General features: G+C 43.6%; 1 protein-coding gene across 1 annotated transcript in view; it reads right to left on the reverse strand.

The window, feature by feature from the left end:
* Positions 1–11,823, reverse strand: part of IQGAP1 (IQ motif containing GTPase activating protein 1) — a 109,017-nt gene extending 97,194 nt beyond the window's left edge. Inside the window, exons 1-2 of the mRNA XM_072800711.1 lie at positions 11,661–11,823; positions 9,657–9,756 (exon numbers count right to left, since the gene is read on the reverse strand). Of these exons, the coding sequence (XP_072656812.1) occupies positions 9,657–9,756; positions 11,661–11,715 (155 nt within the window). The 5' untranslated portion in view covers positions 11,716–11,823. The remainder of the gene's footprint in view (positions 1–9,656; positions 9,757–11,660) is intronic.
* Between the last annotated feature and the right edge of the window lie 7,099 nt (positions 11,824–18,922).

Raw genomic sequence — 18,922 nt, forward strand, 5'->3', positions numbered from 1 at the left:
ACTGAGGATGACAATAAAGAGGCGGAGGAGGACAATGATCTTGGGGCAGACAGAAATATTTTCTATTACAATCTCCTTGCAAATTGCAGGGTTGGGTTTTGAGGTTTGGGGGTTTTTCTTTACTTTCAGCTGTTGTAAAAGTATCTGAAGTAATGAGATTTCTGTAATAAAATGCCTTATTGAAAAAAAGCAATTCTTCCCAACATAGAATTAGAAGAAAAAAAAATTTAGACAACATTCAAGCTTAAGCAAGTAAACTTTTTCTTCAAAATAAAACATTAGGGCAGCCCAGGTGGCTCAGTGGTTTAGAGCCGCCTTCAGCCCAGGGTGTGATCCTGGAGTCCCAGGATCGAGTCCCACGTTGGGCTCCCTGCATGGAGCCTGCTTCTCCCTCTGCCTGTGTCTCTGCCTCTCTCTCTCTCTCCCTCCCTCACTCTCTCTCTCCCTCTCTCTCCTGTGTCTCTCATGAATAAATAAAATCTTTAAAAAAAAAACAAAAAAAAAAAAACAAAAATAAAACATTAACCAGATCTTTTACTTATTATATATTTAAGATGTTTGAGTCACACACTGTCAATGCACAGGGATCAATCAGAATATCAAGAGCTCCCCTAGAAGAAAAATCAAGCAGCAGAGTCCTGATTCGATCAGGTAGGCAACAGAACCTCTACAGTCAAGTGGCACTTCACTCAGTTTGCTCAAAGATATGGTCTCTAGGTAACCAAGTCCCAAATTTTAAACAAACAACCCCAGTCAGATGAATCACTTCCGGATGGTCTCACTTTGCCTACCAGCACTTTCTTACACAAATACTTCCTGTGAAGGAGTTTATTTAGCAACCTCAGTTGGAAACAACCAGGAGTCTGTCAAACACCACATGGCTTAAAAATGTTCAAAATAGGTCCTGCCATCAATAGATATCCCCAAATTGCTAAACTTCAAAGCAGACGAAATTATGCAGAAATCAGACACAGGTCACCATGCAAATCCAAAAAATTAAATGCCCAGAACATGCCAACTTAGGCTCTCAAATATATTTTTACTATTTTCTCATAGGGAACATTAAACATATATAAACACAACTGTTACTCTGACCTCTAAGACCAGAAGAAATACATGCCAAATTCAGTCAAACAAACAGCACACTTAGCCCAATTAGACTTTCCCAACCTTGAGTGGTAGACAATCCATACTCAGCTAGCCAGTTAACGCTGGTTTCCCAAGGTCACACCCACCCCAAGACTTAGTGAAAATAAGACTTAGGGAACTGGTAAAGTATTTAACCCAACTCTTGGCTTCAAGCTCCTTTTTTCCGCCTGAAAAGAATGCTTTATGTGTCACACTATTCTTCATGAACTAATTAGAGACCATTTTGGGGCGCCTGGGTGACTCGGTCTGTTGAGCGCCTGTGTTTGGCTCAGGTCATGATCCCGGGGTCCTGGGATCAAGCTCTGCATTGGGCTCCCTGCTCATCAGGGGAGTCTGTTTCACTCTCTCCCTCTCGCTGCTCATGATCTCTCTCACTTGCTCTCTCTCAAATAAATAAATAAAATATTTTTAAAAAAGCAATTGAATAATAATAATTATTATTTATTATAATTGAAAAATAATAATAATAATTAGAGACCATTTCATCCAGTAACAAGAACAGAGAAGGAAAAGCAGTTAACGGTCCAAAATGAAAACTGCAATAGGACAAAGCAACTATCATTAACAGAACCAGGAAAAAAAAGAAAAATCAAGACGTTAGTAAATCAGAAGACAAATGTGAGATGCATATCTAGAATGCTGATTTAACATAAACATTAACATACAGATTAACCTACCAACAGGTACCCAGGACAGAACCAATAAATCAGAACCAATTATTAAAGGTTTAATAACTTCCTAGAGCTAAAACAAAAAAGATAATATAAGTCAAGAGTCTCTACATTACAGGCAAAATTACTAAGCCAACATCAGCTCTCATATGTAACTTGAGGAAACTTTAAGAAACAAGAATTTCGCAAGTTTCAAATCACGAAAAATTGTTAAAAAAAAAAAGTTACTTATCATGGAGCTAAAATCAGGTTAACTTCGGATATTTCTAAGTACAAGAAAATGAAGTTCTACACATTTTCTCAAGAAAAACGAAATATAGGGGCATCTGGGTGGCTCACTGGGTACTCTGAGGTGTCCAACTCTTGGTTTCAGCTTGGGTTGTGGGATCGAGCCCCAGGGCAGGCTGCATGCTCAGTTCAGAGTCTGCTTGGGATTCTCTCTCCCTCTGTACCCCCACGAAATAAATAAATAAAATCTTTAAAAAAGAAAAATGAAATATATAGTTTACCATAAAAAAAATAAAGAGTCTAGAAACAGAACTATACATACTTTAGTATTTGACAAAGTATATATCAATTGCTAGTAGCTAGTAAAAAGATTGGGGGGCGGGATTTTAATTTTTTATTTATTTATTTGAGAAGGAAAAGAAGCAGCAGACTCCTTGCTGAGCAGGGAGCCTGATGCAGGGCTCAATCCCAGGGCCCTGAGATCATGACCTGAGCTGAAGGCAAATATTAAACTGAATGAGCCTCAGGTACCCTAAGACTGTTTTTAAATGACAGAATAATTTAGAAACATCATAAGATTTTTAAATTAAAATCTAGATTTCAAAAAAAGGTTGAATCATTAAATCAAAGAAAAGCCAACAATATAAAACTTCACATTTTAGCAAGGCTTTAGAGAAATTAAACTATCTAGGTTTTGAATTAGTAGAAGAAATTACAAAAAAAAAAAAAAAAAAAAAGATTTAACACCTAAACTGCACAAAATTTAAAACTTCTCTACAGGGGCACCTCTGGCTGGCTCAGTCAGTGGAGCATGTGACTCTTGATCTCAGGGTTCTAGGTTTGAGTCCCACAAGGGATATGGAAATTACTTAAAATCTTCAAAAAAAAATTAAAATAGGGATGCCTGGGTGGCTCAGATGGTTAAACATCTGCCTTCAGCTGAGGTCACAATCTCAAAGTCCTGGGATCAAGTCCCACACTGTGCTCCCAGCTCAGCAGGCAGTCTGCTTCTCCCTCTCTCTCTCCCTCCCCCTCTGCTTGTGCTCTTTCTCTCTCAAATGAATCAATAAAATAAAAACCAAAAAAAAAAAAACTAAAGTAATAAAACTTTTGTACAGTGAAAAAACAAAATGGAAAAACAAAGGAAAATATTGGTAGTAAATATAACAGAAGACTGGCATCCATATTAAAAGAGAAAGCTCATGAAAGTTAACACCATGACCCTACTAGACAAATGTCATCAATAATTTACATAATAAAATAAAATTGATAAACAAATATGTGGGGAAAATGTTTAAACTATCCAGCAATCAAAGCAACATAATTTTAAACTGGAATTAGCCAAATAATGGATATTATATAACCACTGAAAATAGTAATTAAGACAATATAGCAATTAAAAAACCTAAATTCGTGAATGCAACTATCTAAAAATTATATAGTTTTTTCTTCTACTTAAGCCCTTCCTTTTTTTTTTTTTATTATAAAATTCAGGATCATTGTAAAAAGTGTTTTAAATATACCAAAGGGCACTAAAATAAAAAGGAAAAATCTTCTCACACCCTCCACCCCTACTCCACCCCCTAGAGGTATCCTCTATTTCTGTCATTTCCTTCCAAACAAACCTTAAGTCTGAAGTGAAAAACTAGGGCTACTGTCCTTTAAGACCTTGAAAGTGCCCAGATAATTCTCCAGAAACATGTATTAATGCCTCATCATCTTCATATTAAATTTATTTTTGCCCCAGGGACCAGGATAAATAATACATCTACTGAGTGCCTACCATGCATGTAATCCTCCCAGCACCTCCATTAAGATGCAGGGTATCTCCATTCTGCAAAGTACACATTTAGGCTCACTCCCTCAGGTTAAACAACTTGCAAAAAGCAGAATCAGAACTCACCCCTGCCAAAACTGAAAGTCCTCATTCTCTTAACTTCGCATATCTCAACGGTCAAGGTTTTTGTTTTTGTTTTTGTTTTTTAAGATTTTATTTATTTATTCATTAGAGTCACAGAGAGACACAGACAGAGACAGGGAGAGGGAGAAGCAGCCTCCCTGTGGGGAGCCCAATGTGGGACTTGATCCCAGAACCCCAGGATCACAACCTGAGCCAAAGGCAGATGCTCAACCACTGAGCCACCCAGGTGCCCAACGGTCAAGGATTTTAAAATGTTTTGTTCAGACTTTTAAATATCTGTTTCATTTCATTATAAATATTATGAGATTATAGCCGTATGACTTTTCTTAGTACTAATGATAGCTGACTGCCTAATATATACCAGATTATTCCCCACATTTTTTTTTAAAGATTTATTTATTTTGAGAGAGAGAGAGAGAGACAGAGACTGAGGAGAGGGCAGTGGGGGGACAGAAAGAGAGAGAGAGAAGCAGACTCCCCACTGAGCAGGGAGCCCAATGCAGGACTTGATCCCAGGACCCTGGGATCACGACCTGAGCAGAAGGCAGATGCTTCACAGACTGAGCAACTCAGGCGCCACTCCACATTTTTTAAGATTTTATTTATTCATTCATGAGAGACCTAGAAAGAGAGGCAGAGACACAGGCAGAGGGAGAAGCAGGCTCCTTGCAAGGAGCCCGATGTGGGACTCAATCCCAGGAATCTGAGATCTGCCCTGAGCCAAAGGCAAACACTCAACCACTGAGCCACCCAGGCGTCCCTCTCCACACTTTTTTAACTCTAACTTCTGCTAAAGGTCTCAGATTCACCACAGGGTGAAAGGCAGCAAAACATTTTTCTGGCCACACTAGGAACTAATCCTCCTATTTGTAACATTACAATCACGTGCAAAAGCACTCTTAGTTTGAACAATTTTAACAAACACACTTTTAAATACAATCAACTTCTTACCACTGAGTCTATCCAAGGCAGATGCACCAAAGTAAGTTTCAGAGAATAGAGTTTTTTTGGTCTGTGTCATCATTTGAAGAGTTAAGACCAAATCCCATTATAGGGGAAAGGAGAGAAAAGGAATGGGAAATATCAGAGAGGGTGACAGAACATGAGACTCCTAACTCTGGGAAACGAACAAGGGGTAGTGGAAGGGGAAGTGGGTGAGGGGATGGGGTCACTGAGTGACAGGCACTGAGGGTGGGGGGGCACTTGATGGGAAGAGCACTGTGTATTATGCTATATGTTGGCAAATCGAACTCCAATAAAAAAAAAATACAAAAAAAAAAAAAAAAAGACTAAATCCCACCCATTTCACTTTGATAATTATGAATATATGAATGCACCCAGCTTGTGGGTCAAACGTGTCATTAAGTAGCTACATCTATGTGGCCCCCTTATTCACACAGGGTCTCATGAGTCAAATTAGTTTTTTCATCTATTAAAGAAGAGCATAGGTCAACCTCCTAAAAATAAAGTGACATTCCTCCTTTTGAGAATTCTAGAAAGCTGGTGGGCAAGCTGTTCTTCCGAGCCACATCACCTACCCATTTTTTATTTTCTTGCCTAATCTTAAATGTCTTTAACTTGTTTTCATGATCACAGTGTGCCAGCCTGGATATATCGATGTTACTGAAATCTTGATCCCATGAAGAGAAGAGATCTAAAAAGCCCATCCTGTTCAATGCCAACAACAAAGACATAGGCACAAAAGAAAATTTGTTCTCAAGAACAGATTTCTGTCCAAGATACTCTTACAATTCCCCTAAATTACAGAAGGAAGAATGCCTCTATCTAGTGCTCTGTTCTTATTAACGAGGCATCGTCTCTGACAGTCTGACACCAACCAGAGCCCCTACTTTCCCTTCTATGTGGGGGTAGGCCCTGCCCCTTCAGGTGGGGTATGGACACAGTAAGAGGAAGGTGGCCCATGATAGCAAGCCTCTGAAAGAAGTAAATGCTTAATCATCAAACTTAAAGACTGCTGGGATTACGCTTCTGACTGTGACCTTTAACCTAACCGAATTTTCTCCTGGCTCAGCTCAGACATTCTCCTCACCTGCAGACTGCCTGCTCAGCCCAGCCTGATGTGTTCTCTTCTTGGGCTGTTCACGTGAACAGCCTGACCTTTCTATTACTTCCTCCTGACCAAAACTCAAGCACCTACTGTACCTCACATATTTAAATTTCACCTCCCTCAACTAAGTGAAAATGCTATTCATCTCTACTATACAACTGCTCCTTAGCCGAAACAAACGGAAAGCACAATCAGAACAGGCAAAAAGATTTTAAAAAAAAAAAAAAAAAAAAAAACACATTTAAGGTCCTTGATCTGAGGATCCCTGGGTGGCTCAGTGGTTTAGCGCCTGCCTTCAGCCCGGGACATAATCCTGGAGTCCCAGGATTGAGTCACACATCGGGTTCCCTGCATGGAGCCTGCTTCTCCCTCTGCCTGTGTCTCTGCCTCTCTCTCTCTCTCTTTCTGTGTCTCTCATGAATAAATACATAAAATCTTTAAAATAAATAAAGTCCTTGGTCTGCTCTGCAGCCCTCAGCAAAAAGCCCTGAATCCTCAGATGATATTTTATGATATTTTATTATTTCCCTATTAAAGCTACTCTCCAAAAAACAGGGAAAAACAGAATCTCTATATTTTCTTTTTTCCAACCACTCCTGGTGCACACTTTTGTGGAATCACTCCTAAATTTTCCCACTTAGCCTTTGAGGGGAACACAAACCCACAGCCCTAATACACTCTCATTTCTCTGCAAACACCCTTACACTCACGGTCTCCACACACTCATATTCACACTCTCTACACAATCTCCTCTCTTCCCACGAAAGAGCTCTCTTACAGGTACAGGAGAAAATAGAGCGCCCTAGGATACACAATGGAGCCACTGTGCTCTAAGGGGGAGCTTTCAGTGGGAGGAGTATCAGTATTATAAATAGAACTAAAGAGGGAAACCTTTTCTCCCTTGGATCTCTCTGATCTTTCTTCCTGGACCTGGAAGGGGTATAAATTCCAGACCCTGGGGCTCCTCTGACTTGGGAGGGGTGGAGGTTGTGAAGGAAACAGGGGGCCAATCCAAAAAGGCAAACTGGGCTCTGGCTAGAGGGGAATGTGGGGCTCCAGCCGCATATGAGGTAGAGCCCAGCTCACCAGCGTAGGAAACAACTGGAGCTGAAGCCTCAGCTAATACAGAAGGGCATGTGATTTGTCTGTGGTTTACCTCAAACACTTCTTATGGGTGGCAGCAGCCACTTCAGTATATGTGCTGCCGAAGCAAGCACAGCAGCAGCCACTTCAGATGGCTGGTAGGGATCTCAGTCTTTTCTCTGCAGGACATCCTCAGGCTTCTTCCTAGCCCCCTCTGGTAGTAAAATCTAAATACATGCCTCCAAAGTTGATCTTCCAATCAAAGCTTTAAACAACAACCACCACCATCACTGCATCCTGTGATTATCTCCATAAAATAAACCATGCACATTTCCACGATGCCAGGCCAATAGGGCAATATGCCACTATTATACCCTCCCTTATAACCCAAAGCATAAAAAATAAAGACTAGCACAAATGTCTGACTGCCTCAGTTACTGCCTAAGTATGCAAAAGCATCCAACTGAAAAAAAAAAAAAAAAAAAAAAGGCCAGGCGATCATGGATGTTAAAGGAAACGGGCTACTTTTCTATTCTGGGAAAAACACCTGACAGAAAAGAACATGCCCCAGAGTAGATGGAAATGAAGTGCCTTGCTCCTATAGCACTCGAAGAAGGAAATGTGACTGACAGAAATCCCCATTCTAGTCAGGCTAGAGGCTGAGCTTTTTAAATCTTGCTTCTCAACTACATCAGAACCACTGGAAGCATAAAACAGACAGACATAAATAGACCACTGGACCTTCCAGCCCAGGACTACTGAACCAGAATCTCTGTGCTAAGGCCCCAGATGTCTATATTTTCAAGTTCCCCGGGTGATCTAATGCACACACTGGGTTAAGAACCACTGTAAGAATGGATTTAAAACAAAAAACTATCGCTCAACCAAGAAAACTACAAGTAGACCACACAAATTCAGGCTTCCATTTCCTCATTTCCTACCTGAAATGAAACGGTTAAAGCAGAGGAGTAGTTGAACTACGTTAGTGGTAGCAAGGGAGTGGCAGCCAAGAAACCCTCTGTTAAAAGGGAATTTTACTGTGGAAACCCAAGATTAAAACAAAAGTAGAACTGCTTCACAAGGAGGAAGGGAGTTGGGGTTCTTCCCTCTCAGCCCCAGGTCACCTCAACAGAGACACCAAAGACTTCACAGAGCACAAGATGGTCTCTCAGATACAGCTGCAGCTTTCAGACCATTTGACCTTCTAAAACAAGATCTAGATCTAGTCCACAGTTTAAGCAACAAAGGACCGAATAGTCCCCCCCACACCCCCATGAGTCCCTTACAAACTCCGTATGAGAAACATCCCCTTTTCTAATTACATATTTACTTCCTGCTGTCTAACCTTCTATTTAGAAAAACAAGTGTTATTACCATTCTCCCCCACCTAAATCACCACTAATTCAACCACCCCCCACCCCCCACTCCCGTCTAAAGGAAGAGCTTTAAAGCTCAGAAAAGCAGCCTGGATTTAAGACACCCAATGCATACTAGAGGTAGCCCCAGAGACAGAAGAAGGAAAATGGGACCAGGGAGGAGCACAAAAGGGACTCCAACTGTGTCTTTGGAGAGGAAAAGGAAAAGAGTTGAAGACTAAGACTTGTAACTTCAGGAATATGAGGACATTTGTTGTATTGTTCTCTGGACTTTCCTAGAGCCTTTTTTAAGATTTTCAGAATTAACCAAAGCAAACAAAAATACTCATGTTTATCAGAACCATTTGAAACATCCTTGAATTTCATTAGACTTCGTTCACAAATACCTTTCATTAACCCATACTGGCCTTTTCCACCAAAGCTCACACACAGGAAACAGGATCTGTAATTACAGCTATCTGCCCTGGGGTCTTGCAAAGGAACACAGGCAACAAAACAGAAGAAATGAACCACAGATAGCAAATTGACACTCTAGGAATAAGACTATGAGGTCTTGGGGCATTTGGAAAAGGAAAACTGCCCTTATACATTCACTTCACAAGGAATGTGGAGGATGCTGGCTTTGGTAAACTTTGAGCATTGCCAAATGGATGGGCCCATTCCCAGATGGCTACCAAGAGGGAAATGAATCCAATTCGTATGTAAATCAAAAGCAGTGGAGAATTAGCGAAACATTAAGACCAAGAACTTCAAACTTCAAAAATGCTATTTCTGGGGTACCTGGCTGACTTAGTCAAAAAACATGTGACTCTTGAGCCCCAAGATGGGTGTGGATCTCATTTAAAAAAAGGGGGGGGGGCTTGAAAAAATAACAAAACTGTTATTTCTCCCCTACAGCTGGTAGTGCCCAAAACAAGCATCGTAAGCAAGAAACCAAACAACACAAATCTAGAAATTTTTCAGAATACTTAAGTGCCCATCAGAGAGTTTCACAATAAACCACCATCAAGGCTACTTGCTCCCATGAATAAAAATACCCTACCTATACTTAGTCCTTCAAACTACCAGCCTCCTACCTTCACACCTGCAACAGATTCAAAGAGATCTTTATCTGTATTCACACTCTAACAGCTCCCTCCTTCCAGCCCACCAATCTTTACCTCTTTGCTTCTTCCAAATGACAAAGGTACTCATAAGCCACATTCTGACGTCTCCTCTCATCCATCTCCTCTGCGGTGAGTCTCTCATTATCCAGGACAGCTAAAACATGAAAGAAAGAATGCAAACACAAAAATTTGTAACCCTTCTGAGTGATAAAAGAATGCCACAGCATCAAATTCCAGTTAGTCACCTAGAGAGGCAGGGTAACCTGTGGACGTGTGGACAGCCAGATGCACAACAATGGGGTTCCTAAACAGGAACTATGGGGTTTCAACTACATTTGTTCTACCTTTTTCTTAAGGATAATATAAACATGTACTAAATTTTATTGTACCCTGAAAAATACTGAGTTGAGATTTTGGCCCAAATGTGTTCTGGTCTGCCAGGCTCTCTCTATATATGGAGCTGATCAGGTTTACCCTTTGTTTCTTATAAGTTTTTTTTTTTTTTTTAATTGATGAGAGACAGAGAGAAGGGGAGACATCAGGCTCCCTGTGGGGAGCTTGCTATGGGACCTGATCCCAGGACCCCAGGATCACGACCTGAGCCAAGGGCAGATGTTCAACCACAGAGCCATCCAGGGGCCCCATGTTTTCCCTTTTTTATTAATAACCAAAGCCAGCAGTCATTGAGAACTAAGTGGCAGTAACTGTGCGGTGAAGCATTTTACTTGCATCCTCTCCCTGAAGCCCCACAACAATCCTGTGATTATCACACCCATTTTACAGATGAGGAAACAGCCCCGGGTGATCTGAACTCCACCACTATTAAGTCCTCAGACCTGGATTCAAATCCAAGCAGTCTGTCTCAGTCTGTCCCCTTCATGGGCACCCAGGGGTATGGCAGGAACTCCTCATTCCTTGGGATGGCATTCAAGGCCTTTCCCAGTTTGGCTGCCCTCTCCCTTGCCCCTCCTCCTCCCACTACGCCCTTCTACTCTTCAGTACCTTAATTCTTGCTCTTTCCTCAAGTTACCTCTCCGACCCCACCCTGCCCAGTCAAACTTTACCTCCTTCAAGGCTCCGTTGAAACGTGGCTGTGTTCTCATTGGCTCCCCCCAACCCCTCCTCCTCACCCACCCTACTGCTTCTGCCGGGCTGGCTCAGCAGCTTTTATCTTTATTACACCTTACTATCATTAGGTCGTACACCTGTCTCTCCCTCTCTCTGATTAAAACGTTCTTGGAAGGCAGGGCCCAGTCTTACTCATTTTTAATTTCACAAAGTGACACAGCACCGCACACATAACTGTTGAGTGAAATGATCCTAAACACGGGCCATTATCCCCAGGATATAAAACGAAAACGGAATTCAGGATTCCCAGGGACTCTCCTTGGGCCCCGGGTAGAGCTCTCCCGCCTGCAGTCCAATGACGTCCCATGGACAGCTACAGAAAATGAGGTTCGGAAAATGAGGAAGTCCTAGGGTTTGGGGTTAGGTTTTTCTTTTCTTTTTTTTTTTTCTTGTTTTTTTGTTTTTTGTTTTAATTTTTGCAATCTTGAGGAGGGAACTAAGCCCGAGAGCCTAAGTGGCCCGCCCGGGGCCGCCGCTCTCCGCTGCCCTGCGGCGGGCGGGTCCGCACCCCCGGGGCCGCGCCGCCTCCTCGCCGCCTCCTCGCTAAGCGCGAGCTGAGCCCGGGTCTCCGGGACACGCCCTGCCCCGGCCTCCTGCCACCTCACCCGAGGCCGCCCCCCCCAGCCCCAAATCTCGGCGGCGCCGGGAAGCGGGAGGCATGGGTGGGGCCCCCGGGTCGCGGCGCCCGGGCCCTGGCGAGGAGGCCGCCTGCGTCGTCGCCGCCGCCGCCTCGGAGACCCTGCTGGGCGCCCCGCCGCCCGCCACCTCCCCCGCCGCCCGCCGCCCGCCGCCCGCCGCCCGGCCAGGCCGGCTCTTCCGGGTCCGCGCGGCCCGCAGCCACCCCGCCGGCCCGCGCCCCCGGGAGGACGGCTCCCCGGAGGCAGCGAGCCCGACCCCGAAGCCCCGGCGCCGCAGAGCCCCCGCACTCACAGCCATAGTGCGGTCGGGCCACGCCCAGCCCGTCAACCTCGTCCGCGGCGGACATGGCGGCCGAGCCCGGGTCTCTGTGAGGAAGCGGCGAGACCTTGCAGGCGCGGACGGCGGCAGCTGCAGCTCCTGCAGAGTGCGCGGGCTGCCAGCTCCCGAGGCCCCGCCCCCGCGACCCCACCCGCGGGCCCCGCCCTGCCGCGCCGCCCGGAGCCGGAGTGGAGGGGGCGGGGCCCCGGTCGGCCACGCCCCCGGTCCGGCCCCCGCGGAGCCACGCCCTCAGGAGGCGGAAGGAAGGGGGCGGGGCCCGCCGGCCCGGGAACCCCCGGTCCTCTGCGCTCGGCCGGGAAGACCGCCTCCGCCCTGGAGCCCAGCCCTGCCGGCCGCGCCCCAGCGGCAAGTCTGGGGCCGAAAAAAAGCGGCGTGTGCCTAAACCAGAGAGGAGGTTGCACAGAAGAAAAAGGTATTCCAGAAGAAAGAAGAACTTAGGAGCCCAGGATTAAATTCAGCATGAAATAAATGCACGTAAATGTTTTTAAAAGGCTTGAAATAAAAAGCACGGGCCCCCTCTTTCCTCCTGCCTACCGAGCTAAAATCCTTTGCACCAAAGCGCTCAAGGAAGGCGTCCTTTGCAGTGGCCCCAAGTCTTCTTGTGGGACACAAGCAGGACTCAGACTGCTGTAAGGGATGCCCGGCCATAAGGGCTGCAAGCTGGCCTCGTCCCCTCCCAGATTCGCCCGCAAGCGCCAGATTGGAACTGCTCAGCCCCCTCCTATTGAAGAAGTGGTCGCTAAAGCGGAGAACTGTCCAAGCTTCCTTCCATTGGTTTCCCTGCCTCTGTTCTTTGCGAGTTCTTCTCTTTATTAAGGAGATTCTTTGCCTTTTTAGGGATGCCCCTTCCCCTTGCAGCTTGCGGCATCCCTTCAAATACTGGTATTCAACAGAATTCTGCCCTTAACCCCTTCCGTTTTTCCTTTGCCCATTCTTTCTTGGTATTTTTATTTATTTCTGCTCACCTTAAGCTGCGGAAGAGCTGTAAGGGTACATCTCCAGACCAAACTCTAGAAGACTTGACTCAGCATTTTCAGCTGTGTAATGGGCATTTTCACCTGTAGATCCTGCAGACACTTCGAATATAAAGTGTTGAACACTGACTATTCTATCTTCTCTGTTAGTAGAAGTGCTCCTTGATGGTCAGGACACCCCCAGGCTCCCGGCCTCAGGCCCTACATCCAGTTTATTCTGAAGTGCATTGCTTTTGTCTCTCTCCTCTCTGTCATACTGCTTAGACAGTCACCACTCTAGTCTCTCTTCTGCAGCCAGCTCCTCACTGTCACTGTCCTGTGTTCTTCCTAAAGGGCAAATGACCTTGTATTCTTCCTTTTTACATTGCTTCCCAATTATCCCCTTCAGAATATGGTCCAAGTTCCTCGGCATGACAAGCCCCTTCGCAGTAAGACTCCATACTTTTTTTCTTTTTCTTTTTTTTAGTAGGCTCTACCCCCAACCTGGGGCTTGAACTTACTACCCCTTTGAGATCATGCTCTACAGACAGCCAGCTAGGCACCCCCTGACTGGAGGCTTTTTGCTCTAGCCATTTACAATCTATTCACTCTTTCTTCAAAATATTAAAGTGAGAATCTTGAAAAACCTAGAAAAAAACACCTTTCATTAAAACACAGGCAAAGGTTTGGGGTGTATGGGTGACTCAGTGGGTTAAGCTCAAACCTTGATTTTGACTCAGGTTATGATCTCAGGGTTGTCAGATCGAGCTCCCACACCTTCCCACCCCATACTGGCATGCACATATGTTCTCTCTCTCTCAATAAATAAATAAATAAATAAATAAATAAATAAATAAGAAAAACAGGCAAAGATTTAATTTATTAAAATTCAAAAGTTAGTTCTTAAATGATTAAGTTCAGCTTAGAAATTTTATTATTCTACACCTAGCATATTTTACCATTTTTCAGAAACTGAATAATTTTTGGTCCCATTCACAAACTTAGTTAATTCAACATCTCCAAGCATTTAAAATTATGCCTATAAACTTACTTTATTAGATTTTCTATTCAATTTCTTCAACTGTCTAACCTAAAACTTTTCAGGGCTTAGCAATCTTTATAAATCAAACTTACAAATAAATGAATCTAAATTTCTCTTAGATGACCCAGTTCCATGTGCAAAATTAGTAAGGTTTCAATTCTAAATCTTAAGTCTAAAACTAACTCAATTATACATATGAAGCTGCCACTCTAATGAGCCAAATTTTCTTAAACATTGCAAGTGCAGGGGTACATGGCTGGCTTAGCTGGTAGAGCATGAGATTCTTTTTTTTTTTTTTTTTTTTTTTTTTTTAGATTTTATTTATTTGACAGAGCACAAGCAAAGGAAGAGGGAGAAGCAGGCTCCCCACTGAGCAGGGAGCCTGATGTGGGGCTCTATCCCAGAACCCTGGGATCATGAACTGAGCCAAAGGCAGACACTTAACTGACTGAGCCACCCAGGTGCCCTAGATTCTTGACCTTGGGATCATGAGTTCAAGCCTCATGTTGGGGGTGGCAATTACATTAAAAAGTTTAAAAATCTTAAAAAAAAAACATTGCAAGTCCACAAAATGTGAAATATGCACATATTTCTTCTTAATTCCAACATCATAATTTTTATCCCATTAAGCTCTTCTTTATTTAATTTTAAAGCTTTTCTGAGTTGAAAGGTATAGACACTTGCTAAGTTCCAACCTAGTTAATTCAAATTAATTTTTTTAAGTTTTTATTTATTTATTCATGAGAGACACAGAGGCAAAGACATAGAGGGAGAAGCAGGGAACCTGATGTGGGACTCGATCTCAAGACCCTGGGATCAGGCCCTGAGTCAAAGGCAGATGCTCAACCACTCAGCCACCCAGGAGTCCCAAGATTACTTTTGATCAGAGGTTTCCACCAGACATAACTCCTGGAGCTGCAAGCTTTCAGAGCCATTTTTCTCACTGTGCCAACTGTCATTTTGAGCTTCTTTTCATATTATGTCATAGATTGCAAAACTTGTTATCTATTCCTCTGACTACTCTTAGAAATCCTCAAGTTGGGGCAGCCCCGGTGGTGCAGCAGTTTAGCGCTGCCTGCAGCCCAGGGCGTGATCCTGGAGACCTGGGATCAAGTCCCACATCAGGCTCCTGCATGGAGCCTACTTCTCCCTCTGCTTGTGTCTCTGCCTCTCTCGCTCTCTCTCTCTTTCATGAATAAATAAATAAAATAAACAAAAACATCTGCTTTAAAAAAAAAAAAAAGAAGAAGGGGATCCCTGGGTGGCTCAGCGGTTTTGCACCTGCCTTTGGTCCAGGGCACGATCCTGGAGTCCCGGGATCGAGTCCCACGTTGGGCTCCCGGCATGGAGCCTGCTTCTCCCTCTGCCTGTGTCTCTGCCTCTCTCTCTCTATGTCTATCATAAATAAAAAAAAATAAATCTTAAAAAAAAAGAAATTCTCAAGTCCCACCTAGTTTATCTTTTTTTTTTTATAAGATTTTATTTATTTATTCATGAGAGACAGAGAGAGAGGCAGAGACACAGGCAGAGGGAGAAGCAGGCTCCATGCAGGGAGCCCGATGTGGGACTCGATCCTGGGTTTCCAGGATCACACCCCAAGCTGAAGGTGGCGCTAAACTGCTGAGCCACCTGGGCTGCCCCTAGTTTATCTTTTGATTTTATTTTATATTTCTTGGCTTTTAAAATAAATACATATGTTTTTATTTTAGTTCTAAAGACCTTTGTAATGGATGGAATCCAAATACATAAATGTTTTTTCTAATGATAAAGGTTATAACACTAGTGGATTCATGCTTTTTTTTTTTTTTAAGTAAACTTTAGATCCAAGATCCAAGTGCAGCTTAAACTTGTGACCCCAAGATCAAGACTTGCATGCTCTATGCAGTGAACCACACAGGCATCCCTCATGCATTCTTCCTTATTCCTAAAACGATGCAATTCTAACTGATATTTAAATCAATATCACATTGAATTTCAGATATCTCACATAGCTTTATCTGATGGTCACAAATTAAGTCATTGTTCATAATTATAATAACTGAAGACTTTACTAGACTAAGTATTTTGTATTTATTTTCTCATCTGAATCTCATAATAACTCTACAAAATAAGAACTATAAGGGGTGCCCAGCTGGCTCAGTTAGTAGAGTAGAACTTACTTTTAAAAAAAAAAGGAGAAGGAGGAGGAGAGGAAGAAGAGAAAGAGGAGGGAGGAGAAGGAAGAAGAGGAGACAGAGGGAGAGGAGGAGGAGAAAGAGGAGGAAGAAGAAGAGGAGGAGAAAGAAGGAGGAGGACGAGGAGGACTGGGGGCTCCTGGGTGGCTCAGTCGATTTAGTGTCCAGCTCTTGATCTCAGTTCAGAGCACAATCTCAGGGTGGTGAGATGAAGCCTAGCCTTGGGCTCTAAGCTAAGCATGGAGCCTACTTAAGATTCTCCCTCTCCCTCTGCCCTTGCCCACCCACCCCCACCACAAAAAGAAAGAAAGAAAGAAAGAAAGAAAGAAAGAAAGAAAGAAAGAAAGAAAGAAAGAAAGAAAGATCATCATCTCCAATTTACAGATGAGAAATAGAAAACTAGTAATTCAACTGAAGCCACATAACAAGAGGCAGAGCTGGAACTCAAACCCCAGGTCTAATGACAAAGCCCATATGCCTGGGAAGAGTCAGAGAAATACACATTAAGATCTTAACTGGCCACTTAGTACTTCTTGCCTATCAGAGTAGCAATGTTTTATTTGTTTTCATTGATACTTTTGGCAAAGGGGGTGAAAAAGCAACCATTCTCCTGCACAGCTGGTTGGGCTAAATTGATACAATCTTTCTAAAATCCAATTTGGCATTACCCAGCTATCCTGCAACCAAAGAATTCCTCTCTTAGAATGTATCACAATGGAACTTTCTTTGAAGATTTTATTTATTTGAGAGAGAGAGCATCAGTGGGGGGAGAGGCAGAGGGAGAGCGAGAAGCAGGCCCCCCACCAAGCAGGAAGACTATCATGGGGCTTGATCCCAGGACCCTGGGATCATGACCTGAGCCAAAGGCACGCCTCTTTTTTTTTTTTTTTTAAGTAAATTCTATCCCAACATGGGGCTCCAACTCACAACCCTAAATCTAAGAGTCTCATACTCTACTGACTGAGACAGCCAACAGCCTCATAAAGAAAAATTATTAATGTACAAAAATTAGAAATAAATATGTTTATTGGAAATGTCCTATGCGGGCGCCTGGGTGGCTCAGTGGGTTAAGCATCTGCCTTCAGCTTAGGCCATGATCCTAGAGTCCTAGGATCAAGCCCCACATCAGACTCCCTGCTCAGGGGGGAGTCTGCTTCTCCCTCTTCCTCTGCCTGCCACTCCCCCTGCTTGTGTTCTGCCCTCCCTTCTCTTTCCCTGTGTCTAATTAATTAATTAATTAAAATATTTTAAAAAGAAAAAGAAAATGTCCTAAATGCTCATCTCTAGGCTTTTAAATCAATAAGGGCACCTCCACACAATAAAATGCCATAGTCATAACAGTGATGATCTGTGGTTCTGGTCAGGCTTGACTGGCTACAAGGAATAGAGATCCACTTGTTTTATCTCTAGAGAAAAAAGACTAGAAGAGAGGCATTTATAATAAAGATATATATGGACTAGAGCAAGGAAAACAGGACTGGGGCGTCTCAGTGGCTCAGTTGGTTAAGCAGCTGACTGTTGGTCTCCACTTAGGTCATGATCTTGGGGTCCTGAGGTTGAGCCCTGCATCAGACTCCACTCTTAGTGAGAAGTCCACCTAAGAATCCTCTCTTCCTCTCCTTCTTCCCCTACCCCTGCTCTGTCTGTCTGTCTCTCTCTCTCTCTCTCAAATAAATACATAAATCCTTAAAAAAAAAAAAAAAAGAAAAGAAAGAGGGCAGCCCCGGTGGTGTAGCGGTTTAGCGCCGCCTGCAGCCCGGGGTGTGATCCTGGGGACCCTGGATGGAGTCCCACGTCAGGCTGCCTGCATGGAGCCTGCTTCTCCCTCTGCCTGTGTCTCTGCCTCTCTCTCTCTCTCTCTCTCTCTGAATAAATAAATAAATCTTTTTAAAAAGGGGGGGAGAAAGAAGAAAGGAAAGAAAGAAAAGAAAAGATTAATGGAAGGTTGAAGACATCTCTGCTTGTCTTGTTGGCAGGTCTGCTCTTACCCTTCTCTTTTTGACCACCAGCTTCCTCCATTTTAATTGGTCTGCTCCTTAACATCTCTGGTTTCCATTTATTTGGTTTGCCAGGGCCTTAATTCATGGCCATGGGATCCTTAAACCATCAGCTCCTTTGAGGATAGTCTCAGTTGCCCAGTTCCATAACCCAGTGGCATAATTGGCCCAGCCAATCTTTTCACCCCATGTGTATGTCTCTGACTGCCTACAGGTGGGCTGCCCTTCAATCGGATACCAATCCTTTAGTTCAATTAGCTGTGGTCAGGAGATAGGGCCAATTAAGTATAGAAAACTATGAGCTAGGCAGTATTTCCTTCAACAGGATGTGAAGTACACAAATGATCCATATTTCTAATATGATGGTTAAGTGAAAATAGCAAATTATGAACTGATAAATATAGTTTGATACCATTTTTGCTTTAAAGTATAGAAATAGGGGATCCCAGGCAGCCCAGGTGGCTCAGAGGTTTAGCACCGCCTTTAGCCCAGGGCGTGATCCTAGAGACCCAGGATCGAGTCCTACCTCGGGCTCCCTGCATGGAGCCTGCTTCTCCCTCTGCTGTGTCTCTGTGTCTCTCATGAATAAATAAATAAAATCTTAAAAAAAAAAAAAGTGGGGGAGGGATGCCTGGGTGGCTCAGCGGTTGGGCGTCTGCCTTTGGTTCAGGGCATGACCCTGGAGTCCCGGGGATCGAGTTCCACATCAGGGTCCCTGCTTCTCCCTTTGCATCTCTCTGTGTCTCTCATAAATAAATAAATAAATAGGGATCCCTGGGTGGCGCAGCGATTTAGCGCCTGCCTTTGGCCCAGGGCGCGATCCTGGAGATCCGGGATCGAGTCCCACATCGGGCTCCCGGTGCATGGAGCCTGCTTCTCCCTCTGCCTGTCTCTCTCTCTATCTATCATAAATAATAATAAAAAAAAAATTTAAAAAAAAAAAAATAAATAAATAAATAAATAAATAAAGTCAAGAAAGAAAGAAAGAAAGAAAGAAAGAAAGAAATAGGGAATCCTTGGGTGGCTCGGCGGTTTAGCGCCTGCCTTT

Source organism: Canis lupus, chromosome 2 (genome assembly GCF_048164855.1).
Source record: "Canis lupus baileyi chromosome 2, mCanLup2.hap1, whole genome shotgun sequence".
Taxonomy (NCBI): Eukaryota; Metazoa; Chordata; class Mammalia; order Carnivora; family Canidae; genus Canis; species Canis lupus.